The 26,889-nt window shown below is 40.5% G+C and overlaps 1 protein-coding gene across 1 annotated transcript in view; it reads left to right on the top strand.

The window, feature by feature from the left end:
- cdh13 (cadherin 13, H-cadherin (heart)) overlaps positions 1-26,889 on the top strand; it is a 352,583-nt gene that overhangs the window by 170,926 nt on the left and 154,768 nt on the right. Inside the window, exon 7 of the mRNA XM_063480168.1 lies at positions 22,471-22,615. Coding sequence (XP_063336238.1) covers positions 22,471-22,615 — 145 coding nt within the window. The remainder of the gene's footprint in view (positions 1-22,470; positions 22,616-26,889) is intronic.

The following is a 26,889-nucleotide window of genomic DNA, read 5'->3' as shown; positions in this document are numbered from 1 at the left end:
TGACCAGGTTATGACCACAGCCCCCCGGGTTGAGCCCTCCCGGGATAACGTCTCTAGGGGTCCTCCAGGCGCCCTAAGCCCGTCCCAACCTCCACATCAACCACAATAGCTAAGACGGGACCAAACCACGACCCCCCACCCCCTCTAGGTGACGGAGCCGATCAAAGGAGCCCAGAGGGATTGATCTAATGTGGTGGCAGAGGCTGTATCAAGACTAATGTGATCTATTAGATGGTTTCTATATTGGCTAGAATTAAGATTATTTTTATTTTTCCAGTTCATGAGGATCGTTTTCTTGGCGATGCATAGGGCAGTAAAAACCATGTGGACTGTATTAGTTTCTGTAGTGACATCATCCAATTTTCCCAACAAGCACACTAAAGGGGAGGCTGGAATTTTACATTTCAGACACTTTGATAAGTCTTCACATATCTCACGCCAAAACTTCTGAACTGGTGAACAGAACCAAAGAGCGTGGATGTAATTGTCTGGTGTATTGCCTTGACAGTGTGAGCAGTTGTTGGAAGATGTAAAGCCCATCTTGAACATCCGGTGACCAGTATAGTGCACTCTATGTAGTATTTTGTATTGTATTGGATGAAGCCTGAGTAACATGGGAGATGCAGAGATGGGGAGGAGGTGGGTTGCATGAAGGAATCTGCAAGGGAGAAGGACAGGTGAACAGCGAGATTTCAAGTACACAGAGTGGAGGCTGATTGGCCTGAAGAAGACTAAACCAGTGATGTCCCAGTGGGTTTGACGCCGTGGGAAAGTGGAAGTGATGCAAAGCTTAGATTAGCCACCAAACATGTGGAAGCAGACAGATGTGTGACTACAGAGCTTCCTCATTGAACTTACGCATAAGCTTCATTAGTATTTGAGCAAACGTTTCGTAATTTTGCCTCCAAATCGAACAAGTTTCAAGGACACACAATTTTTATTAAAGATTTTACTGAGATTACTGCATTAAATATTTACAACATTTATTAATGTTTATATTTAGTCTATACCTACATTTAATAGTTTCAGATGCTCCAATATAATTGGATAATTCACTGCCAAGCAGTTACACTTCCTTGTAATTCCACAATAACTTAAGTAGACAGCATATCTGGGGTTGATTGCAAGTTTTGAAATTGCTTTTAATACGTTTTCCCCTTTAAACTGTCAGTATGAGAGCCATGTCCATGCAAGTGGAGAAGGCCACCGTTAGGCTTAAAAAGCAAAACAAACCAATTTAACCAACCAAATCAAATTTCTTTCCTTGGTCAAGAAAAAAAAAAATCTAGTCAAGTCAAGAACACTCTCAAAGACACGGGCATGTCAGTGTCATAGTCTAGAAACAAGAGAAACCTTCATCAGCTGAAGTACAGAGGATTACAACAAGGTGCAAACTGAAATGTTGCAAAAGCACGCAATCCACAAAAGAAGCTGAATAAAACAGAACCAGGGGAAAAAAATACAATAGTTCAAGTAAACGGCTAATACCAAACATGTATCTACAGTATTAGATGAAGTAAAACACACGTTGTTTTCTCCCTCACAACACCAGAGAATCATCTGCTTCTTTTAAGTGTGTCTCACTGTCAGGTTTGCTGTGTGTGGCTGGTAGAAAGGAGCCCAAATGCAGACTCGCAGAGGCAAAGATGAACTCAAAAATCTCGGCCTTATTGCTGGAATACAAAACTAAACTGGAAATATACATTTAAGTCAACAAGATAGATAAACAGGCGAAACGCAGCGAGGGATGAGGGAGAATACAACGAACAGAGGAAAACACAGACAGTCAATGCAAGAGGTTAATGAGGGAATGAGGATCAGGAGGGAAACACAGCTGGCATTAATCACACAGCCGAGACAGGAGTGAAGCAAAACAGAACGCACACCGACAGGAGACTACCAAAGTAAAACAGGAAGTAACGTAAACATACACTGAGACACAGACAGGCACAACACAGACATGAAAACATAACTGAGACAACGAGACACAAAACACAGGGAAGGCACCGGAACACAACTAAGAACTAAACACCAGGAATACTAAATATAACTAGGGTCTCCAGACCCAGGTATCGTAACACTGCGCATGCTTTGGTGTCACATTGTGTCAGTGACAACAGTTCCACTGTATTTTGTGAAATTTTGTTTCTTTTCCACTATGTGTGGGGTTTTTGTTTTACTTCCTCTGTGTTTTATGTAACTCCTGTTGTATCCAATTTCTATTTCTGTTGTACTTTTTCAACTCACGTTACATTTTGTGTCCTTTTGCATCGTTTTATTTATTTGCTGGTGTTTTCTCATGGGTAACTGTAAAGAATCGATGACAGAAAACATCTAAAAGAACATGTCCAATTCAAAAGTCATAGTTCATAGATGATAAATAATACAAGGTGTTCAGCATTCAAAGCATTTACCCTGTTTAGTAAATATATCCCAGAATCTATAAAATTTAATACATCTTACTTTGTTATATTTAAATTCCAGCATTTAACTATTATATTTAACTATTCCTCATTTGTGTTTCTGTGACCGACACTTATTCCAGCTGACCCAAGGTAAAAACTTATTTATCATAATCCTAAGGCTGCAAAACAAAGGACTTTAATAACCTTAGCTCAATTATACAGAAAATAAAATGCACTTCGATCAATTACTAGGTAGAAATGTTATATAAATCTATGTTGTTTATTCAAGACAATAACTCAGCAACAAGCAGATTGTTGCTTTTTACAGCTGTGTGATGTTCAAAGTTCATCAGTGTTTAACATCCTGTTGTTGAAAATTCAAAACATTTTAGCAGGCTATGGCATGAAATTTGAGTTATAATTAACATTTACATAATACACAGCACTTTGTAAGTTTTGTTTTCATGAACGACCAGACAGTCCATTGCTATGAATAATGCGACAGCATTTTCTCCTCTCCTTTGATGAAGGATGGCTCTTGAGTATCCTATCCTATAAAATACAAGAAGCATTTTAGCTTCTTTCCTAAGCATCAGGAGAATTCATACAGCTCTTATTATGGCCCGACGTGGATACTTCCAGGACACGTCACTAAGTTGTGACCCTTCCTAAGCAAAATAACCATATTGAAAGATATTCAATGGCTCCAGAAACCAAAGGGAACCAAATCTCTCAGAAACAGGCAGATAACACAGATGGGAAGATTATACACGATCAGACAAAGAACAAACACAAGAGCAAGCATAATATATAAAAAAGCTAACCAGGGAACGCGGAAATGTGGGGAATGAGGAACAGCTGAAACAAATCAAGACAATGAGACAAAGGAAGTAAAACTAAATGCAACGCACAGCAGACAGAAAGCTACCAAAAAAAGGAAGTGACTTAACTCTCTTGACAGACATGCTGGCCTGTCCAAATCACATGACCAATTTAAGATGATGTATTGTAGCAGCAAAATACACCCTCGCTGAGTCTCAGGGCATTTTCGCACCTATAGTCTGTTTACTCTGGTCCAAATCTGTTGATTAGTTAGCAGACTTGTAGCCTTTTCCTGTTCTCTGGTTTGCTTTCACACAGAAAAAACTCCAAGTGAATTCCAAACAAACCAGAATTCGTCACTACAAACCATGTGAGAATGTCTGGGGCATGACCAAATAAGGAAATACAGGAAGAAGGTGCTGTGATCTGGACTATTGGAGAACAAAGATAATTTACATTCATTTCACAGCTGGTTGCTGGTCCATGCAGAACTTTGCACATCCATGGTACCTTCTCACATTAACAATACAAAGCATTCGTGTCTATGGGACATTTTTTAGCTCAAACTTGGAACATACATCTGGTAGTTGGTTTGGATTGAGGTTGGATTACATTCACACCACAAAAAAAAGTTTAAAGCCAAGTTTCATTGTATTGAAATTACAAACAGTGTACTTGAATTTCAAGCCAAAGACGTTTCAAACAATATCTACTAGCGATGCGAGGTCCAGCTCTCTTCAAAGACTCTGCTCTTTTGGCTCAGCTTCCTTAGAAAAGACTTCTCTTATTGCTTTTAATTTAGTATCACTCACTACTTTCAATTTTAGCCTAATTAGGCAAATATGAATGGTTTGTGTGTTGGTAAGCAGTTTTTTTTAAAAACTAGTGTTTCCATAAAAGCCCTTACTGCTTCTACTACAGGGGAGAACATATACAGATTTTAAGGTTTTGTCCTCCACAGTAGAAAATGGCTCGCCATTGGCTGTCATCTTAGCCATTTCATCATCACCACCTTTGTGTTTGGCTGCAGTCATTTGTTCTGTAATGTGCTTATTTTGGTTTGAGTTACAGAAGGCTGCAGTATACCTGCAGTTTTTGGCAAGACAGTTGATGCTGCAGCAGAAGTACTTTGCTCAAAACAGGATACTTGTCCAGGGTCAGTGGACGGCAGCTGGAGCAGAGAGGGCACGCTCTCCTCCAGCTGCACGGATGGATGAGCGGTTCTTAGATGTCTCTGCAGGTTTGTTGTTGCTCTAACTCATATTTTCATTTTACAAATCCTGCATTCAGCTTTACAGTTACCAGTATAATTGGAAACAGTCAGATGCTGAGTTTTTTTTTTTTTTGCTCATTTCTTCACTTTTTATTACAGCTCCCTGCCTCGCTGTCGCTCTGTATATGTGGCCTGTGCCAGTACTCTCATTGTCTTTGGGGCATCAGCCCCTCTTTTTTTCTACGAGGGCAATCCCAAAAGTAAGGTCTCCTATTGTTTTAGAAATACAAACAACCGTTTATTTTCCACAATATTTACCTCATTTTAAAGCTTGGCGACTTATTTATTTTTTACATAATCGCCATTTTGGTCAATGCATTTTTGTAGACGCTGGCAGTTTCACAATGCCCATGTTATATCTGCTCGCCGCCGCCGCAGAATCGCCTTCCGGACAAATGTTGTTTGCGACAGTTTGATGGGCAACGTGTGGACGCGCGGTGTCGTGAAGAATGCTTACTCCGTTGTTCAGTATTCCTCTTCCCCTGTTCTGAAATGCCCTTCTGTGTCACGGCTGGGGCAGCAGTCGTGTGGAGGTGAGAAGGAGGATCCAAATAGCAGACAGTGGCGGAGGTGCGAGTGAGTTTTATTTACAGTGAACAATAACCAAGGTGAGGGCAGAACTGAACATAAACCTAAACTGGGAAAAACTAACAAACAAACAAACCTGAAAACACAAGGACAGCGGGAGATGAAGAAGGCTGGGCAGAGAGACGCGCAGAAACACTGATTAACAAAGAGTTACACAGACGACGCGACGACGAGCACAGACAGACACACACTATAAATACACACAAGATTATCAGGAAATGGCACACAGGAGGGGACACAGCTGGAACTAATAGGCATAATGAGACACAAACCTACAAAGTAAAACAGGAAACTTACAGACTGTTTTACAACACAAACTCGGGGACACGAACAGAGCACAGAGGACAGACACAGGTAGGGATGATAAAACACTAAACACCAAAACCAACCCTAAGAACTAATACAAAATCAGAATTAACCCAAAACACAAGATGAACCCAAAAGGAAACACAAAACGCTGGGTCAAAATGACCCAGGATCATGACATTCTGAGTTTTTCCAGTGTTTCACAGTAACCTGTCAGTATTTATTGCGGTCCCAACAGGCAGAAAGTCAACCAATAATACCCCCTTTCGGTCCCAAAGCACAGTTGCGCACTGTGCGTAAGCATTCTCCACAAGACCGCACGTCGCCCGTCAAACTTTCGCTGTCCTGCAAAACTTTGGTTGGAACTTCATCACCCACCCACCCTACTGTCCGGACTTCACACCCAGTGACTACCACCTGTTCCCAGAGTTGAAAGAACATTTGTCCAGAAGGCGATTCTGCGGCGGCGGCGGCAAGCGGGTATGACATGGGCATTGTAAAACCGCCACAGCGTCTACAGAAATGCATCGACCGAAATGGCAATTATGCAGAAAAATAAATAAGTTGTCAAGCTTCAAAATTATTTAAATATTATTGAAAATAAATGGTTGTTTGTATTTCTAAAACAATAGTAGACCTTACTTTTGGGATTGCCCTCATATCAGATAATGGTATGATCCTAGTCTGCCTGTGCATGTGATTGGCCACATGGTGGCCTGTGAAAATAATGGATACCCTGCAGCTGAAGATCGGGAAAAGTTGCCTTTTCTTGTTTGCTATAAAGAATCGTCTGTTCACAAACAACACATTACTATTCACTGATAGAAATGATAGTAATGAGTGGCATCTGCTGCAAGGTATGCCACGTTACAGTCTCGATGACGCTGTCATTAGCACCACATTCTGCCTAAACAATATTTAAGTAACAGATTCATTGATACTGTTTTTGCGCTTTAGCCTGAACAGTTACTCAGTCACATGACCCATGCCAGGAAGCCGAATATTTCACCGCTAGCATGGAACTTAGCATTGCCATACATGCATATGCAGTTTGAGGCGGGGGGATAAAAGATCTCTTGGCACCTTGCCGTTTTCTCCTCAGTCCGTAAAGTTCCTCACATGTGTTTTCCCACTGCTTGTAATTCCACTGTTCCTCCGGTTTTCCACACATTCACTAATCCCGTCTTCAGACATGAAACACATACAGCACAAAGATGCTAGTTAAAGCATTTTTCATTGATAGACATTAAAATTCAGTGTGAGCAATAAATTGCTTAAGGCTTTTCATTTTTTGCAGACATTCATAATTCCCGCAATTTGCTAATTTGGTGACTTTGCAAGATTTGATCCCCATACCTCTCACCACAAAGTGCTGATCACATGAATGTCTACATGGTTTTGTTGTTTAATCAAATTTTACAGTCACTGGTTCCCTCTCTATCTGTTCGTTTGGCTTATACCTGCTCACTGGGGCTGTTTTCTACTGCTAAGGTGTCAGAATGAGAGCGAGAATTTTTGATTAATTCAGGATGTTGCTGAGGTGAGCGATCTATGACTAGGTGAAAGCTCAAACATTTGACCCTGACCTTGTGTGTGTTGGTGCATGTTTTCTGTACTCCTACATATGAATGCTGCTCTCTGTGGACATTTCTTTCTGTGTTATATGCATTTTGGATATTTTTGCTCTTTTTTTATGTATATCTTCAACGATCATCATGGTCTCTCATACATATTAGATACACAGAAGCCTAAGCTACAATCAAACAAGTCAGTGTTCAAAGTTACAGGGTTCATAGGACAGGAATGAAGCCAACCGTCGAGTGAAATGTTGTGACCTTTGAAAATTTACATAAAAGGATGAAGTGTGTTTAAAGGAGCAGTCCGCTATTCATTAATGTAAACCAAGTGGAACTACGTGACTGGCTTATGCCTTTAAATACGATCTTACACTTCTGTTTATTTCGATTGATTTTTGTAATACTGACCATACCAATTAAACACGGTCATCAGTTTGCATGTTGTGTATGAATCTCCATGAATTCTTGGTTGCCATGCCAAAATCATCCAAACAGAAACATGGCTCCTTTTTTGATTCATGTATGGATTATCATTCAATTCAATTTTATTTATACAGCGCCAAATCACAACAACAGTCACCTCAAGGCGCTTTATATTGTACAGTAGATCCTACAATAATAGATACAGAGAAAAACCCAACAATCATATGACCCCCTATGAGCAAGCACTTTGGCGACAGTGGGAAGGAAAAACTCCCTTTTAACAGGAAGAAACCTCCGACAGAACCAGGCTCAGGGAGGGGCGACAGGTGGGGTGAGGGAAGGAGGACAGGATAAAGACATGCTGTGGAAGAGAGACAGAGATTAATAACAGGTATGATTCGATGCAGAGAGGTCTATTAACACATAGTGAGTGAGAAAGGTGACTGGAAAGGAAAAACTCAATGCATCATGGGAATCCCCCAGCAGCCTACACCTATTGCAGCATAACTAAGGGAGGATTCAGGGTCACCTGGTCCAGCCCTAACTATATGCTTTAGCAAAAAGGAAAGTTTGAAGCCTAATCTTAAAAGTAGAGATAGTGTCTGTCTCCTGAATCCAAACTGGAAGCTGGTTCCACAGAAGAGGGGCCTGAAAACTGAAGGCTCTGCCTCCCATTCTACTTTTAAATACTCTAGGAACAACAAGTAAGCCTGCAGTGTGAGAGCGAAGTGCTCTAATAGGGTGATATGGCACTACAAGGTCATTAAGATAAGATGGGGCCTGATTATTTAAGACCTTGTATGTGAGGAGCAGGATTTTGAATTCTGGATTTAACAGGAAGCCAATGAAGGGAAGCCAATACAGGAGAAATCTGCTCTCTCTTTCTAGTCCCTGTCAGGACTCTTGCTGCAGCATTTTGGATTAACTGAAGGCTTTTCAGGGAGTTTTTAGGACTTCCTGATAATAATGAATTACAGTAGTCCAGCCTGGAAGTAATAAATGCATGAACTAATTTTTCAGCATCACTCTGAGACAGGATATTTCTAATTTTAGAGATGTTGCGCAAATGGAAGAAAGCAGTCTTACATATTTGTTTAATATGTGCGTTGAAGGACATGTCCTGGTCAAAAATGACTCCAAGGTTCCTCACAGTGTTACTGGAGGCCAAGGTAATGCCATCCAGAGTAAGAATCTGCTTAGATACCATATTTCTAAGATTTTATACAAACAAAAGATATGATACAAACCACTGCAGTGCAGTACCTGTAATACCTACAGCGTGCTCTAATCGCTCTAATAGGATATTATGGTCGACAGTATCGAACGCTGCACTGAGGTCTAGCAGGACAAGCACAGAGATGAGTCCACTGTCAGAGGCCATAAGAAGATCATTTGTAACCTTCACTAAAGCTGTTTCTGTGCTGTGATGAGCTCTGAAACCTGACTGAAACTCTTCAAATAAGCCATTCCTCTGCAGATGATCTGTTAGCTGTTTGACAACTACTCTTTCAAGGATGTTCGATATGAAAGGAAGGTTGGAGATTGGCCTATAATTAGCTAAGACAGCTGGGTCTAGAGATGCTTTTTAAGTAAAGGTTTAACTACAGCCAGCTTGAAGGCCTGTGGTACATAGCTGATTATTAGACATAGGTTGATCATCCATTGTGCAACATTTTCCAAGGTGGAGAAAAAATGTGCTCAGCTATGAATCTACAAATGTTAATTGTGATTTGTCAATAAGGCACAATAATCTAGTAAACCACGTCACCATAAAAAGAGCAAGATGAAAAGATTAAGAATGAAAAAGGCTCACGATGTGCTATGAAAGATAATACTAACATGCTTAATTAGGTCATACATGTTGGACCTCTCTGCAGATTTTATGTAGTTAGGATTTAGAAAAGATGTATATATATATATATATTTATGCCCCTTCACATAGCTTGTCCTCTGACTGTGTCTCTGCAGCCATTTCTCAGTTCATAAAGAAATACATACTGAGTACTTCACGTTCTACTCTATAAAATGCACATACATACAGACCTATACACTGCTGTTTCATATAGCAATCTAATGCCTTTCTCGTTTACAGTAAGTGTAAGTTTATGAGCCCGTGGTTTGAGACAGGTGAAGCTTGTTGTCCAAATCCCACTCCTGTTTTCTGCTTGGCTGGACTGTAATTTCCTGGGCTTTGGAGAGCAGGATACGCTGCCCTGCACACAGGAAAACAGGCCTGATGTGCACTTAGTCCCTGTATGTGGGCAAGCGATAAAGGACACACATACACACTGCTAACACCACTCCAACCATCTCAGAGCAAACAAACCTCTAGCTGCCATAATAGCGCTTACCTTTAAGAAATATAACCCCGGTGCTTTCAAGCAACAGGCTCACACACCGTTGCACTTTGCTGATAATGCCCGTGGTCTGTAAGTTGTTTTTACACATGCATGTTTGTCTCGTTAGCTTCGTTTCCAAGATGTTCCTCCCATTTCACAGATAAAAGAGGAAACGGTCCATTTTGAAGGTTTTTTTAATAATTAGTTTTCAAGATGGGAGCAAACTTTAAATAAGCTGAAAAAAAGAACCTTCTTTGATGCACTTTTTTCTTTACAGACCACTCGAGAAAGACGCTCTTCAAAGTTTTCAATGTTTTTTTCTTGTTTCCAAGCCTTCCCCCGGGTCGGGATCATTCAACACTGAGGATTCTGTCACTATCCCGCTGTCCACCCAGAAATCCCCGTAAACCCCTGCAGACATGCTGCTGTGCCCCTTCTCCCAGATAACCTGATTAAACATCGAGTGGCCTGTTGCTGAGCCTCAGGCATTACCTCGGCTAATTCAGCCTGTCTGTCGCCTGCTGAGCCACATGACACAACCCCTAATGCACTCTACTTTAGTAACAGGGCAGCTTCGCTTTCATCTGTAGATACTTTAGACAGAAACACTCTGTATTATTGACTCAAATTGCTGACACTATATATTCCATTTTTTTAATGCAAATCAACTTATTAGGGTCACAAAGCTATTTAAATCTGTCCTGAGGGAGAGAGAAAAGTAAATATAGAAGTCAGTGCTAAGAATTATAGGGCATCTAAAATTAAAATACGTTGCTCACTTCATGACGGCCAAATGTTATTAAATCCCATCATTAATATTAGTTAGAATCAGCTGGGTGACCCTGAACCCTCCTTTAGTTACACTGCAGTAGGCCAAGGATGCTGCACTGAGAGGTTCTTCTTCACTCACCATCTCATGCTGTAACTAAGTGATGATGCTTTGCAGTGCATTACGAAATTGGGGGAAATTAAATAAAACTTGTGTGATGGTGATTACTAAACACATGTCAGTGATATGATCTCACACAGTGATAAAACTGCAATACTGAAACATATGATTTCCCCCTGGTCTTTACATTGTGAATACCGTCTGTGTCAGGAGGTCAGGTGGCACTGGAAGTCACTGAACCTGTTTTTGTTATTTTCTGATTTTTTTTTTAGTCAGTTTGATTTCCACTGGGTCTTTGGTTAAATTCAGGTGAAAAATGTGAGAATCTCACTATTTTACATTCTTTACTGTGTACTAAAGAAGCATATCTTGCATATTTTCCATATGCAGGGAATTGCTTGTATAAAATTGTTGAAAGTTCGACATAAATGAGGTGGCAATATCGACCTGACAGTGTTTATTTGAGCTGTTCTTCTTCTAGGGCAGAAAGATTTGGCCATATAAATATTTATATAAGAAGAAAAAGAAGTAATTTCTTGAACTTTTAATTTCTTGAGTAATTGCACACATCTTTGTGTAGTTCATATCAGGTCTGACTGCACATGACCCAAATCTCTTCTATTAGGATTTTATAAAACCTTCTAAAAACACTGATAGACATAGTAGAAGACAGGTAAGCCTAGTTTTCCACCGGCTCTTCAAACAGTACCTTGAGTGCCAGACAAAAGGAGATTGAATTATACCTTATACGAGGGGGGTGTTTTGTACCACTATACACCAGGGAGAGCCTTTGTGACTCTTTCAGTGCCTTTCAGAAGCAGGATTATTTTTTATCTTGCCAGACGGCAAGCTGAATGAAAGATCATTTCTATCATTTTGTATCTTCTCTATACTTTTAACTCCCCTACTCTTTTTCACCTTCCATCTTTCATTCAATTTTTCTCCCTCCAAAGACCATCTATTTATATCTTCTTTTCCATTCCAAGGGCCTCTTTTCTTTTGATGTAATGATGAACATTTCAGATCAGTGACTTTGGGATTAGAGAGCGCAAAAAGAAATCCACCTAACACAATCCAATATTCCAAAAGAATATGTGATTGCTAGAGACCACTTTAACATTTTTAGGTCATTCAGCAGAAGAACCGATCGGCTTATTGAGGCGTCTGTCGTCTGTTCAAGAATCACAAGAATCATTCCATCTTCTACAGTATTGGACAGAATTTATTTAAACACAGTGATCATTCAGTGAGTCTTTATCCACATTGTGCTCAAGGTCAAAGTCAAGGTCACATCTGTTGTTTCACATGTGAATTGGTTTGCAGCATGAGCCAGACGAGCTGCTACATCACTGATGTTTCTGTTCATTCTCGTCCGCATGATTTAATGGACTCCTAACCTGGATTTAGTTGTTGCCTGGTCTCTGCCACATCTGGGGTGATGGGGTTAAAGATACGCATATCCAAAATGTTCTCATCCCAAAACGTCGCTATGTTACGCGTTGCGAGGCATGAGAGCTGGTTGGAATGAATCTATCAATCTAATGTTATAGTTAAGGTTAGGGTTCCAGAGCGTTTCATACGGACGTGGAGGGGTACCTTTCACGTCACTATGACACGCCTCGGGCTGTGACAAATTGGCGGTATGTTACAGTATGAGAATGCTGTCGTATATCAGTCGCATCAAGATTTTTAAAGTATTTTTCTATTTGAGTGTGACACTGCATCTCATCTCACTAGATTGTGATGACCCTAAGGCTATTAGGAACTGTATAAATATGTAATCCTGTTATGACAGTCAAAGACAGATGTATTTTTTTAAATATCAAAAATTTATTGTGTACCAGTTGATATTTAGATAATAAAATACTCCATATCTTTGTCAGCAGCTCTGCAAAGCAATAGTATACAAGGCTTCAAGTACTGCTCTTCTAGAAATGCTGCTGACATTGGTGCACTTTGGAGCAGCTGCCCTGATGCACCATTCAAAGCAATGCTGCCTGTAGATAATGACTCTTTTATAATGTAACTTCTTTGAAATTCACCAGAAGATTCAGAAGTTCGACAGGCAGGAAATTGTTTTGTGAGCCATTTGAGTTGAAAAATGTCAGTGTGTGAGGAGAGTGGGCCAATTTGCTGAAGAATGTATGAACTTTATTGTTATTGCGATCTATTGTGACATATTGTTCAATTAACTGAAAGTGTAGCGTTGCTACTGGAGCAACAGGTTAGCTTTAACTTGTGAGAAGAAGAGAAAATACAAAACCAAAAAGACGAATAACAATAAAGAAGAAGCTAGATGGATAGAGATATGTACCAAAAACTGGTTCACAAATAAATACTCCTCTCTTAAATATAGGCTTCCACATCTCTTGAACATAATTCAAAATTAGCAAGTTTCAATGATGCTATATTATTTGAAAACTGGCTGTGCTGTGAAACAGGTTTAATGGGGCAGCAAACTATGTTGAGCTTAAAGTCAGTTTTCTGTATGTTAGACGTAGCTCTCCTTTAAGCTAAATTCAGTGTATTTCACAGCTAAATCAACACGGTGACTTACACTAAACACAGAACCTGTTTGGGACCAGCTTATGTTTAGTCTGTTTTTTTTATTCACATTATGTTTAAAATGTGAAATGTACTCTTTGTTATCTGAACAAGTTTTCTTCATACAACCTGTTGTCACACGTTACTAAAACCACTTTAATGTTTATCAAGATCAAAGCTTGAGAACGTTAATGTGGACATTCAGTTAGAAATAAACAGCAGCTCTTTCTGGGACAGTGGCGCGGCTGCCCCTCTGTTGGTCTTCCTTGGTCTCTTGTGCTCTGAGGGCCTCTGGATGTCTGGAGCCTGGATCTCCTCCATACCTGCTTCATGCCCTGGAGGACGGGGCTGTGGCCCCCCCACACCCAGATCATTACATGAAGGAACCTTTTAAATACAAGCGCGTTCATGCTCACAGGTGTACACACGGGTGTTCACAGACATAAACTGCACCCTTTTTGGCTCCTACCTCAAAGCACACTGTGCGCTGTAAATCTTACGTGCTGCACAATAATATTCAATATTTAATATTTACTGCTATATACACATAGAGTATCGCGATGGTGTTGTGTTTATTATATTTCTGTTTTTGTTTGCTTGTTTTCTCAGTTTTTTTCTCTCAACAGGTGATCCAGGTGATATATATAAAAATATGTTTGGGTTTTTTTGCCCCCCCTCCCCCTTTCCTTTGCCCTTCATCACTATTCCTCTTCCCCGCTGTCTTTGTTTCCCTCCCTCCCCCCGGTCATGTCTGTCCCGTCTGTAACAACTGAAAATAAAATTAAATAAATAAATAATAACAACAAAGGTCAATCAAATGGACCAATACAGCAAGGCAGGGATGGTCCACTTGGTAAAGTAACTCCGTTGGGCTTCTCTCTTTGCCTTCAGACAATAATTCTGATGGCAAAAGAACCAAACGGGACAGGCGGCAAAAAAAAAAAAAGAAAGAAATAAAGAAATAAACAGCAATATTAAATAAATACCTTAAACTAAACAGTGTATTTTTATCACCCTGCACACTAAATCTCAAGTTTAATCTCTTCTTTTAGTTTGCGTACCTGGACGACAGCACCCACCAACCATCGAGCCCCAGCTGTGTTTTCCCCTCGTAGGCCAGGCGTGTGTTATTGCAGTGCTCGATATCATTCACTAATAAATTCTGCAAGATTCAGTGATCAGAACACGCCTGTTTGCTTTGTTGAAAACTGACCATGGAGGAAAGTGTGGGGGTGGGAAAGTTCTCCCACCTGGGGTCTGTCTGTGTTAGGGCACGACCGGGGTGGAGTGAAACCCACTGATGAAGGCTGAGCCACAGGACTGTTTGGGAGGCGCAGGGTACTATTCATCTTCGAGCTACCGCAGAGCAGTTTCACTGGGATCTTAAGAAAATGGCAGGCAAGGCAGAGACCCTTTGAATTCACCTCCTCAGCAAAGGGAGGGCTACTTGAATGGCTCAGGAGGAGATGAATTCCGAGTGAATGTGAAATGAGGCAATGGCAGTGGAAGTCAGCAGAGGCACTTCCATATGCATGACTCGGTGCCTTTCAGCACTTTCCTTTTCACTCTTCCTATTCTTGTCTGTGTTTAAGGTTGTGATGAAACTACCTCAGCTCATCTACCTTCTCCTGTGCTTCCCCCACAATAAACCATGTGTCAAATTGGCTGGGGCTTAAGTTCACACCTCAGCCTATACGACTACCCTGTTATCATCCTAGCTTCTTATGCGGTCACAAAGACCTCCTCAGTATTTATAGACACTGACATAAAAGAGAAGGAATATTTGATATTTGCATGTACACAAGCCAGAGAATTCCAGAATTAAATGCATATTTAAATATTCCAGTTACAGATGTATGGTTGGGATACTGTTGTATCAACAAAACACCAACAAAGTAAAGCAACAAAAGTGATTTAACAGTTCTGTAAAAGCTAAAGAACATATTGAACACATTTAAAGCCTCTATAAGTCTACAGGAGATTCTGCAGGAGGGAGTGAACACTCTCCATCCAAAAGATATTCCCTGATTTGATGTTTTAACGACTGGAATGATGCAAGAGTCCAATCTAACACATCAATCCCACTAGTTTCAAACAAGCTGAGTTCTGGTTACTCAGTATCACGCTCATCTGTGTTGAATAATGGCATCCAATAAAGTCCTTTCCACGCTCAAAAGGATGGCGCTACATTTCAAACCCTTACATGGATTAGAAAATTCCTTTAATATCCCTTTAATTTAGGATAAACAAACCTCTGTATATTTGTGATGAATAGTTTGATGACGAACACTCGAGTAACAAATAAATGTAACCTTTATTTAGACATTTAGTTGATCTCCAAACAAATCAAGACCACTCCAAGGAGACAAATGCCATTGTTTCTGTGTGCTAATTATCTCAGCTCTGCGTCATGTTCGACTTGTTCTGACACAATCTCAAACTTGATACAGTCGCGCACGCAGAGGCAATCATCACAAAGTTATTATCAGTACCCTTACTGACTGACCAGTCTGGTATCAGGAGCCATCTCTGCTAATTCGCCCTGACCAGTAAATGAAATTACGTATCTCATCTTGCACACATGTTAATTTTCAATATTGGGCTGAAAGAGGACAAAGAAGCGTCTGCTTTTTGAGCAGAAGGCAGAGTTGATTTGTGTGAGGGATGTAATGACTCTAACAAGTCTGTTGTTGCTGAATGAAGCATCCAAGTACTGAATAAGTTTATATTGTGCAGTCTCCTGTTCAGTTTTAACCACCACCTTTATTTCATTTTTTACTGTTATTGTTTGGAATTCCCAGTTCCCTGGAGGGAGGAGTGACTGATGATGGCGGTGTGTACAGTGTATCTCGTATGTGCAATTTGCTGGAAGCCGGTTGGGTCTCAAAAGTATTACAATATTTCAAAGATTCCCACATGTCAAGCAAAATGATAAACACATTTTCTCTGCAGTCTTTCTAAACACAGTCTCAAAGAGGAAGAGGAAGGCAGCACAGGAGTGGATCCACAAGCATCCAGACATTAAGGACTTTGAGCACTGAGGATTTTTTGTAATGCAATTGTAAGAAAATAGCTTTTAGAGGTGACCCAGCAGTAGTATTAGCACTGCCAAAATGAGTGTAAAGAAAATGCTACACATGCCACTGTTACTCAATCCTGCAAGATAGGAAATGTTTGTTTTGCTTTTTTGGTTTTTTGGTTCAATGCATCAAAACACAGAGCTGCTGTTATTTTTTTCTCTCTGACCCAGTTCCATAGCATATACAACCTGCACTACATCATATTCATAGTTTACAGTTTCTACAGTTTAGTAACCTTTTTGGTTTATGCTAACAGAAAGGTTAGTCAAAATATATGCAGATGGACAGTAATTCAGTTAAGTCATTTTTAAATATATTTTTTAAGGTTGACATCATAAAAGAGAAGCACTGCTTCTATATATATTCTAGATGGATGGATGGATGGCGCAGAGCCACTAATCATGGCAACACAGGAACTAAGTACAAGATCCATAGAGGCTGGGGTCTATCACACCAGGCAAGACCCCAGGTGCAGGCTGTGTAAAGATGCCCCCGAGACAATCCAGCACATAACAGCAGGGTGCAAGATGCTAGCAGGCAGGGCATACATGGAACGCCATAACCAAGTGGCCAGCATAGTATACAGGAACATCTGTGCTGAATGGCCTGGAAGTCCCGAGGTCAAAATGGGAGACGCCCCCAAGGGTGGTGGAGAATGACCGAGCTAAGATCCTGTGAGTCTTCCAGATACAGACGGACAAAATGGTGAAATGGTGATGGCTAACCAACCGGACATAGTGGTGGTAGACAAACAGAAGAAGACGGCCGTAGTGATAGATGTAGCGATACTAAATGACAGCAACATCAGGAAGAAGGAACACGAGAAACTGGAGAAGTACCAAGGACTCGGAGAAGTGCTCGATAAGATGTGGAGGGTGAAGGTAACAGTGGTCTCAGTGACTCCCAAGCTGATCGAGTGGCTCCAGCAGATCCCAGGAACAACATCCGAGATCTCTGTCTAGGAGCAGATAAGATACTGCTCAGGACCCTCAAGCTCCCAGGCCTCTGGTAGACGACCCGAGCTTGAAGGATAGACCGCCCGCAGGGGGGAATATTTATATATAAATGACTTACTGTCTGTCTGCATATACACTCACTAATGTTTCTGTTTTATGTTAAATGTTTTGAGGAACATTTAATATCATTTAAGAAATTACAGTACAGCTGGATTTGCCTTTTCCTCCATTTCCCAATTTTACTAATCTTAAAAAAGAAGTTTCTCAATATTTTCTTTGATTTCCTGTGAAGCTGTATCTCCACATTGCGCCTGTCATTATACAGTTTTCTAGTCTCTGGACATAAAAAAGTACAGTTTGCTGTAGGAGAGTAGAGTTAAGATATTTGCACATTGCATGGATCAAATAAAGTTGTGTAAATCAGCAGTTGTAGGCTGGCTTTGTTTGAAAGACATCCTTTTTTATGTGGCAGTATGTGTCTGATTATCGTTTCCCTCCTTCTGTTAAACAGGTTATTGCTGTGCTGTTGGTGTGATAATACATTCAAATGATCTAACTCTGCATAGACACCTCACAGCTTATGTTCTCATTAGAGCTCAGACACGCTGAGATAAGTCCTACACTGTGCACATGTATTAATGTGTGTATCTAAGTGTCTGCGTGAGTAACTGAAGTCGTGGAGATACAGTTTGCTCGTTGGCATACGGAGGTAACTCATTTTCCGTGCACGTCCCGAAATTCTTAACTTAGCCAAATAGTTTGGCTCTAAGTACGTGTGAACCTCTCTGCGAGCTGCTCTATGGATAGGATGAAGTCACATGTGTGGAGATCATCATGCAAAAGCGCTGAATCTCATCTAATGATGAAGCTAGAGGGGGAAATGGTCCCTCTCAAGGAAAGCCTCCCATGGTACATTCTCACAGCAGAAGGAAGATAAGATGATCTATGAAACTATTAGGCTCCTTACACCTAAAACACTTAGTTCAGCTGCATTTATGCCCATTAAAATATATGCTCTAGGCATTATGGTGATAGAGAGATAGAAGGACAAAGGAGGAGGAAGTCGGTGGAATAAGATAGTGAGAGAGTAGTGGGATGACCCTTGATAGGGAGGTTGTGTGATGCCATGCATTGCTGATAGGAAGAAGAAAGGCTGATAATGTGATGCTAGAGATAGAGGAGAAACTCTTTGACTCACTTTCTCTCCAGCCCAGCATCAGTAATACAGGAAGTGAACAGATCTCTTTAGTCTCTTTAGAGATTTAGATTGAAATGAGATAAATATACATAGTACCTTTAAAGAATAAAAACTGCGGACCTCATGGGTACAGGCTCATCTGCCGACATGATTTAAAAAGACTGCATGCTTAGATTATATCACAACTAATCCTAAAAGGAAATTTCATTATATGTTCAGTCGCAGGCTCCCCGAAGTGCAGTTTGGGATGCAGGCTGTAGACATATTAGTTTTACTAGTCAATTCATTGTATTCAAATGTGCCACATATGCAGTTACTGGATAAAAAAAAAGGCCCACATTGTTTCCCAGCCATTAATTTGTCTAACTGCAGTAAACAAAAGAGAACACTGCTGAGAAAACCTTTCATGAGAGGAAAAATAGAGACTCAGGTTTTTCTGGCAGGGTGTGGTTGGTGGGTCGGCTGCAGAGGAGGGGTGGAGCAGTGGGTTCGGGGTCTGGTTTTAGGGGAAGGTTGACACCACATGAACACCACAGCTTATGAACATCATCTAATCACTCCTTCCCTATTTCATTAGTCGTCGGGGCCAGAAAGAGGACAAGTCGGATCAGCTGACAGAACAACGACAGGAGCAGAAATGCCAAGCAGACTGTCAACCACTGGGTGCAAGAAAGTTGCTGGAAAGCAATCGTGACTGTGCCGCCTAAGGCAGGAGTGGAAAATAAAAGCACAAACAACACGAGCACAAAACAGAGTTGTGCTAGACCTTCAACAGTAGTCCTGATGTCTGGCTGGCATGTCAAAGCCCCAACCCAGGCAGCCGGCTCAGGCACTGGCTGAGATTCTGGTGATGCAACAGGAGAAGGAAGCAGTGCATCTGTAAAAAACTGGAAGTGCTGCAGGACCAGGCTGAGTGGCAGACGGAGGTGTTGGAAAACCTCATCGCTTGGTCTGGTTCCTCTGAGGGACCACTGTTGCTCCGCCTGTTGATGATTCTTGACCCCCAGGGTTTGTTAGAGGTCTTTGCAGCCAGGGCAGAGCCTTGCCAGTGGCTGGAGGAGGAGTGTGTCCTCTGTTTGTTGCCATTGCTGTTGGGAGAGACCTACAATGCCAGAGCAAAGACCTCCTTTGGGGTTGTCATTGGCAAGGGGGGCAAGGGGCGGATGTAGCAGTTGGACCGGCCGTTCACCTCTGCAGGGCAGCTGCAGCCAGGTGGTTGCAGGTTTGGCTGCTGAACAACGTGGCCCTGGAACAGTTTGTGGAGGGGCTCACCGACTGGTGGACTCGGGCTACATTCAGACCCTGGTCCACCAAACCCTTGTTCATCCAGGTGCATATTTCTAGGCAGAGTGGTTGGAGGTTAGGTGCCTATATGGGGATTTTCACAAATATCCCCTAGTGCCAGTGGAAATTAAGCATCAGAGAAAATGCATAAACTGAAGGCCAGGGTTAGCCTGGGGTGGACACACCCCTTAATTTTGGGAATTAATTGGCCTGGGTTCAGTAGATTAATGAACCCAGTGTGTGGAGGCGTGTTCACAATTGGCAGGAGCATCCAGAGTTTGTGCTGCATTCAGCGTTGATGCAGGGTCGTCTGAAACTGACTCTGTGGAGGAGGGAATGGTGGGGCCTTTACTGGAGGTGCTGTCAGTCCCAGTAACTCGCTCCACAGATTTTCCACTAGAACAGACTTGTGATGAGATGCTACGCTCAACCTTTGACTAAGTGATTGAAATAGATGGTCAAACGGCGTGCCCTGAAGCAGCACAGACATTCCCACATTTTGAATTGATTAGGAACAGTTTCTACAGAGTGAGTCGCAACACTCACAAGCACGAAAAACCCACCCAGTTGTTGGTGTGGATTAAGTATGATAAAACTGTGGAGCTGAGCATGGTTAAGGAAAGAGATGAGTTGGGGCCAGAGTAGTAGTTCTTGTTGTAAAGAAAGATGTGTCGACTACCGAAAGGTGAACGAGGGGTCACAGTTGGACGAATACCCGATGCCCCACGTCGACGAGCGCCTGTGCCGCCTAAGACGGGAGGGGAAATAAAAGCACAAAGAACACAGCATAAAACTGAGTTGTGCCAGTCCTCTACATTTTTATTAATAATTTATTAATTATGTTTTTTTTCATGGTCATCACACTAAGCCATCCAAATTAATTTGACGCTGGTATTTTTAGTGTTTTTACATGTAGCCGATTAAGTGGAAAGATTCCAGTGTAGGTCAAATCTGCTAGCAATTCATGTGCTCTGTACATAATGTGTTTTGACATCAGTGCAGCTACTCATCCAAGTCAAATACTTCTTGTCAGTAATAACAATTAAGTGCAAGAAAGACTTGTGTGAAACTGAGTTGACTTTCTCCGTACATGAAACTGAAAATAACCAAACAAGGATGTAACTTCTGTAAAGTGAACATAGATGGTCATGTTTCACCCCAGTACATGTTTTAGCAGAGTACATTTCATCTAAAGACTTAAATGAAAGAAAAATAAATTGATGCTTTCAGTAACTTGTCTTGCACGGTACTGTTGATCCTAACACTGTAATCTCTGATGGATCACTTTGGGATTTGTGGAAAGACTCAAGCTCCCCAGAGCTGATGATTGTAATTATGCTCTTCCTTAAAAGCCATCAATGTGTATTTGACGTCCACCTTTGATAAAATACCGCCAAAGTCAATGATAAGCCCTAAAGCCTCACCTGCATTTGGATTTAGTGCTAATTAATGTTAGCATGCTATCACCTGCTAAAAACTGCCATGCTAGCATTGTAATTCTGTTTCTTAGCATTTCACTTGAAACACTGCTACACTTAAATGCAGCCTGAGAAAGACATCGTGTCACTCATCATCACCTCAACTCATATGGTATAACTCACAAATACACACAAAATTGTAACATAGAAAAATACCTGATGGTAAACTGAACATCACTACTGCAGATACAAGACTATTAACAAAATGTTTTAGCAGACGGATAAAAGAAATTGTCTGACAACATAGAGCTGGGTTATTTCACTCTGGATTAGCAAGTATTGTTGAATGGATACTGTCATATTTTTACTGTGTTCTGCTATACTAGAAGGGATCCCTATGTGAACTGAGGGAATCATAAGAAGTACTGCAGCATAAGGAAAACTGCAAACATTAATATTTAATGTAGGCCAATACAAGATCCCGCAGTGAGGTAAAGGAGGTAGACTAAAGGAGTACAGGATAAGCCTCATATGTTATATGAGGCTTATCCACTTATATGTATATAGTGTTTGCCTTATGTCTTATATAGGTATTTTTGTGAGTGCTCACAAAGAATACAACATAAATAGTCATAGAAAAAAGAGGCCACAGTGAACTGCAAGTCATTAAGTGAAATAAGTATTTGATCCCCAAATAAAGCAACACTTGGTATTCATGGAGAAGCCTTTGTCACGGGGTAGGATGTTTCTTGAAGTTGGTCACCAGGTTTGCGCTCAACTAAGGAGGAAACGTGTCTCACTGCTCCTGAGAGAAACTCTCTAAATCCTAAATCCAGTGTTCTGGCTGAAAGAAGGAGGTTCTCATCCTCAATGTTATGGTTCATGGCTGAATCCATTGGCCCCTCAGTAGGCAAACAGCCCCAAAGTAATGTTTCCACCTCTGTGATTGATTGTGGGGATGATGGTATTTGTGTCCTAATCAGCATTTCTCTTCCTGGGTTGTAGGGGATCAGATGCTTATTTTACTCAATGAAATGGAAATCAATGGATAATGTTTTTTTATTTATTCATTTTTTTTTATTTATTTATCTAATTTTTTTTAAATTTCTAGTGGATGTTCTATCTCTCTGTGTCTGTTATGGTGTCAGTTATTTTATGGTCATTTTCTGGCTACCAAGCATCACTGTTACGTATAGACGAATATAAAACACATTTTTACTAACAAATGGCTTTTTATTTAAAGAGCGGTGAGACAACAGCACATCATTTGAGCTTACCTGCAGTTTTATGAAGAATGCTCTAAATAAAAGTTAGTCGACAACTGGAAAACAAACTGTCTTTAACTCGTCTTTCTTTTCTTTCACACAGCTGGAGGTATCGACCACAGACTACAGTGGAAACCTTATCGAGGGACCACAAGTATTCAGGATTAATGTCATTGACCAAAATGACAACCGTCCCATCTTCAAAGAACCACGGTACACAGGAGAGGTGCTGGAGGGATCCCCTACAGGTAGGTGACTGTTGAGGGACTCTGGACAGAACTGGGGTCTTAATGGGTTTAACTAGACAATAATATTACACATAGTGTGGCTGTTACACTTGAGATGTTCTATGATCTACAGCAAGAAAAGGTTGTGTTGATGATATTTATACTTCTGTGCTGAGCTGTGTGGTTTGTTGTGGTTGAGTCAGTATCAGATTGGAGCTGCCTTAGTCATAAAATCCCATAAAGACCAATATCATTAGGCAAGGCAAGTTTATTTATATAGCACAATTCAACAACAAGGTGATTCAAAGTGCTTTACAGGGACATTAAAAACAAAAACAAATAAAAAGCATGATTAGAATTGATTAAAAAAACAGTAGATAAAATCAGAACAGTAGATAAAATCAGTAGTTAAAATTTAAGTTTAGAAATTTAAGCTTAAAAGTGTGGATTTGGTGTTTTATTCAAATGCAGCTGAGAACAGGTGAGACTTCAACCTGGATTTAAATAAACTGAGTGTTTCAGCTGATCTGAGGCTTTCTGGGAGTTTGTTCCAGATATATGGAGCATAAAAGCTGAATGCAGCTTCTCCGTGTCTGGTTCTGACTCTGGGAACTGATAAAAATCCGGATCCAGATGACCTGAGGGATCTGGAAGGTTCATACTGGGTCAGGAGGTCACTGATGTATTTTGGTCCTAAACCATTCAGAGCTTTATAGACCAGCATCAGAACTTTAAAGTCTATCCTCTGACGGACAGGCAGCCAGTGTAAAGACCTCAGAGCTGGACTGATGTGGTCCACTTTTTTGGTCTTAGTGAGGACTCGAGCAACAGAGTTCTGAATGAGCTGTAGTTGTCTGACTGATTTTTTAGGTAGACCTGTAAAGATGCTGTTACAGTAATCAAGCCTACTAAAGATGAATGCATGGACTAGTTTTTCCAGGTCCTGTTGAGACATCAGATCTTTTATCCTTGAAATATTCTTGAGGTGATAATAAGCTGATTTTGTTATTGTCTTAATGTGTTTTTCTAAGTTTAGGTCTGCATCCATCACTACACCCAAATTTCTCGCCTGGTTGGTGGTTTTTAGGTGTATAGATTGAAGTTCTCTGGTGACCTGTAATCATTTTTCTTTGGCACCAAAGACTATTTATTACTTCAGTTTTGTTTTTGTTTAGCTGGAGAAAATTGTGGCACAACCAGGCATTAATTTCCTCAATGCATTTACCAAGAGCCTGTACAGGGCCTCGGTCTCCTGGTGACATTGTGATATATATTTGTGTGTCATCTGCATAGCTATGATAGTTTATTTTGTTGTTCTTTATAATCTGTGCCAGTGGGAGCATGTAGATGTTAAACAGAAGGGGTCCCAAGATGGAACCTTGGGGAACTCCACATGTGATACTTGTCTGCTCAGATGTGAAGTTACCTATTGATACAAAGTATTTCCTGTTTTCTAAGTATGTTTTGAACCAGTTTAGTACAGTTCCTGAAAGACCTGCCCAGTTCTCCAGTCGTTTGAGTAATATGTTGTGGTCAACTGTATCAAATGCTGCACTGAGATCCAGTAAAACTAAGACTGACATTTTTCCACTGTCTGTATTCAGACATATGTCATTAAACACTTTGGTCAGAGCGGTTTCAGTGCTGTGGTTCTGTCTAAAACCTGACTGGAAGGCATCATAGCAGTTATTCTGTGTTAAGAAGTAATAGAGCTGTTGAGAAACTGCTTTTTCAATGATCTTACTTAAAAATGGGAGATTTGAGATCGGCCTGTAGTTATTCATTTGTGTCTTGTCAAGATTGTCCTTTTTCAGTATCGGTTTTATTACAGCAGTTTTTAGTGGTTCTGGAAACACACCTGACGTTAAAGAAAAGTTTATGATCTGTAACAGGTCTGACTCCAAAGTCTTTGAGACCTTTTTGAAAAAACTTGTTGGCAGGACATCTAAACAGCAAGAGGAGGAGTTCAGTTGACCTAAGATGTCCTCCAGGTCTTTGTTGTTAATAGGGTGAAACTGTTTGATGGTGTTTAAACAGTTTTTCGGTGGACACAGTACATATCCTGGATCTGCTGTTGATGTACCAATTGCTTGTCTAATCTTTGGGATTTTGTCTGTGAAGAATTTGGCAAAGTCATTGCAGGCCATGGTCGAATGAAGTTCAGCTGCCACTGACACAGGAGGGTTTGTTAGCCTGTCAACTGTAGAAAATAAGACCCGAGCATTATGACTGTTTTTGGTGATGATGTCAGAGAAGTAGGACCTCCTTGCACTCCTCAGTTGTAAATTATAATTGTGAAGTTTCTCTTTATAGATGTCATAATGAACCTGGAGGTTTGTTTTTCTCCATCTGCGCATTAGTGAAAGCAGTGAACTTTGTCAGGTGGTTTCACATCATCACTTCTGTGCTACTGTTTGTATGAATTCAAGTATTGGTGTTTTCATATTTATACACATCGCAATACAGATATGATAACAGAGTTTTGATTTGTTTTTACAACATTTACATCGTTTGGCAGCACTTTTTGGGTAATGGTATCCTTGGAAACAGAGACAGACAAATAAAGGACATTTAAGTAAAAGAAATCTTGTTGGTTGCGTAGGCACTCAGTGTATTATTATTATTATTATTATTATTATTATTATTATTATTATTATTATTATGTCCAGAAATACTGTGAGTGTTAAACAGCAAATTCAAATATTGTGACTTTATTCTCTACTTTATCAGGATTTTCATTATGTGTGTACATAAGCCAAACAAGAGTTTATAGGAAATTAAGATAATTATTCAGGTCATTTGGTAAATGATTTTTGTTATATTTTTAAATGTAGTTACTTGAAATGTGATCTTGTCACATCTGTTATAGACTTTGCAGCTGTTGCAGTAAATTCTCTTCCCATCTCTGCTGCGAACATCTCATGGTCAAGCGTTTCAAAATAAATCATTTTGAGGCATGGCTGGCAGAGCCTTTATGAAAACTCTTCACCTTTGACTTCTGGTGTAAATGTTGATATTCTCTTAGATGTATTTGTCACTTTGTCACCATCGCTTCCTTTCCCGTTCTCTGAGCTGCTGTCACTGCTATAACTGTTGTTTTTTTAATGTGACAGCTTCGCACTTCGAGCCCAGAATATAAATAAATGCAGCTCAAACGTACATGATTTCAAAAAGTCCTATTTTGCTCACCTTCTGCCACCTGTATAGAAATGCAGGATGTCTATGCATAAAGCTGAAACTTCAGATTCAAAAAATTGTTGTTGTTTTTTCACAGGTTATATATAACATGATTATAACATGAGTCGTTACCACCTCGGCAATAATTTGCAGAGGTAGTAACATTTTGCACAAAATGTCTTTTAGTGCGTTCTGCCAAGTTTTGTTTGGGCGTTAAATGGTTTATTGTAGTGAACACATTTCAATTTATGTCACATAAAAGTGGGTTACTTAAGCTGTTTCAAACTTTCACAAATGGATGCACTGCTTTCTGAAGACAAACAGGAGCGACTATTGTTTCTTTTACATGTGTCAGTTCATACGAGCAAAGTGTTTTCTTCCAAGTCATAATGTGTTTTCAGCTGTCATAGTTGCGCTGTCCATGGTGCTGATGATGCTCGTGTGTCCCTGTTGGGCAGGTATACACCTACAGACCCTCTGGGAGAAATGCAGTCAATGTAAAATATAAAGTTATATGATTAGAAGAACAAAGGACAAATGGTAAAATAAATACACGATGCCTCTCACTGTGTTTGTTCTGACGTTGTGAACACAAAAAGCAAACTCCTAAACACCTTAATCACCAACAGAGCTTCCCGGATAAGATGGATGAGTCAACAGGCACAGGAGACACACACACACACACACACACACACACACACACACACACACACACACACACACACACAGACGGCTTCCCATAGAGACGTTTTGAGCTGTTGACAACTTCATGCTGACTTGTGTTATGAATTGCTAATACAGACGTTGCTTATGCAATGGTATACATTTGGTAAGCAACAGCATGTCATTACTGGCTATACAGAACGAGATAATAGGCTGACAAACTGCACAGTTAAATCCTGTTAGAATAATACAGTCAAAACAAAAGCGCATTTTGATGTCAGAAATCATGTCAAAAGTCTCACTGTTGAGCTCTGATGTCAAGAAAATACCAAATAATTGGATGGCTTTGTTTGTTTTGGTGTCTTATTTTGCTAAATTTTCACGATGTGGTTTCTAAGGCTGAGAATGTCTCGAAGCTGTGTCTGTTGCTTGTGGCTTTTTCCAGTAATTAAAGT

The sequence above is a fragment of the Pelmatolapia mariae genome, linkage group LG7, assembly GCF_036321145.2.
Source record: "Pelmatolapia mariae isolate MD_Pm_ZW linkage group LG7, Pm_UMD_F_2, whole genome shotgun sequence".
Lineage (NCBI taxonomy): Eukaryota > Metazoa > Chordata > Actinopteri > Cichliformes > Cichlidae > Pelmatolapia > Pelmatolapia mariae.
The sequence above is the reverse complement of the archived record's forward strand: the minus strand, read 5'-3'. Positions and strand labels throughout refer to the sequence as shown.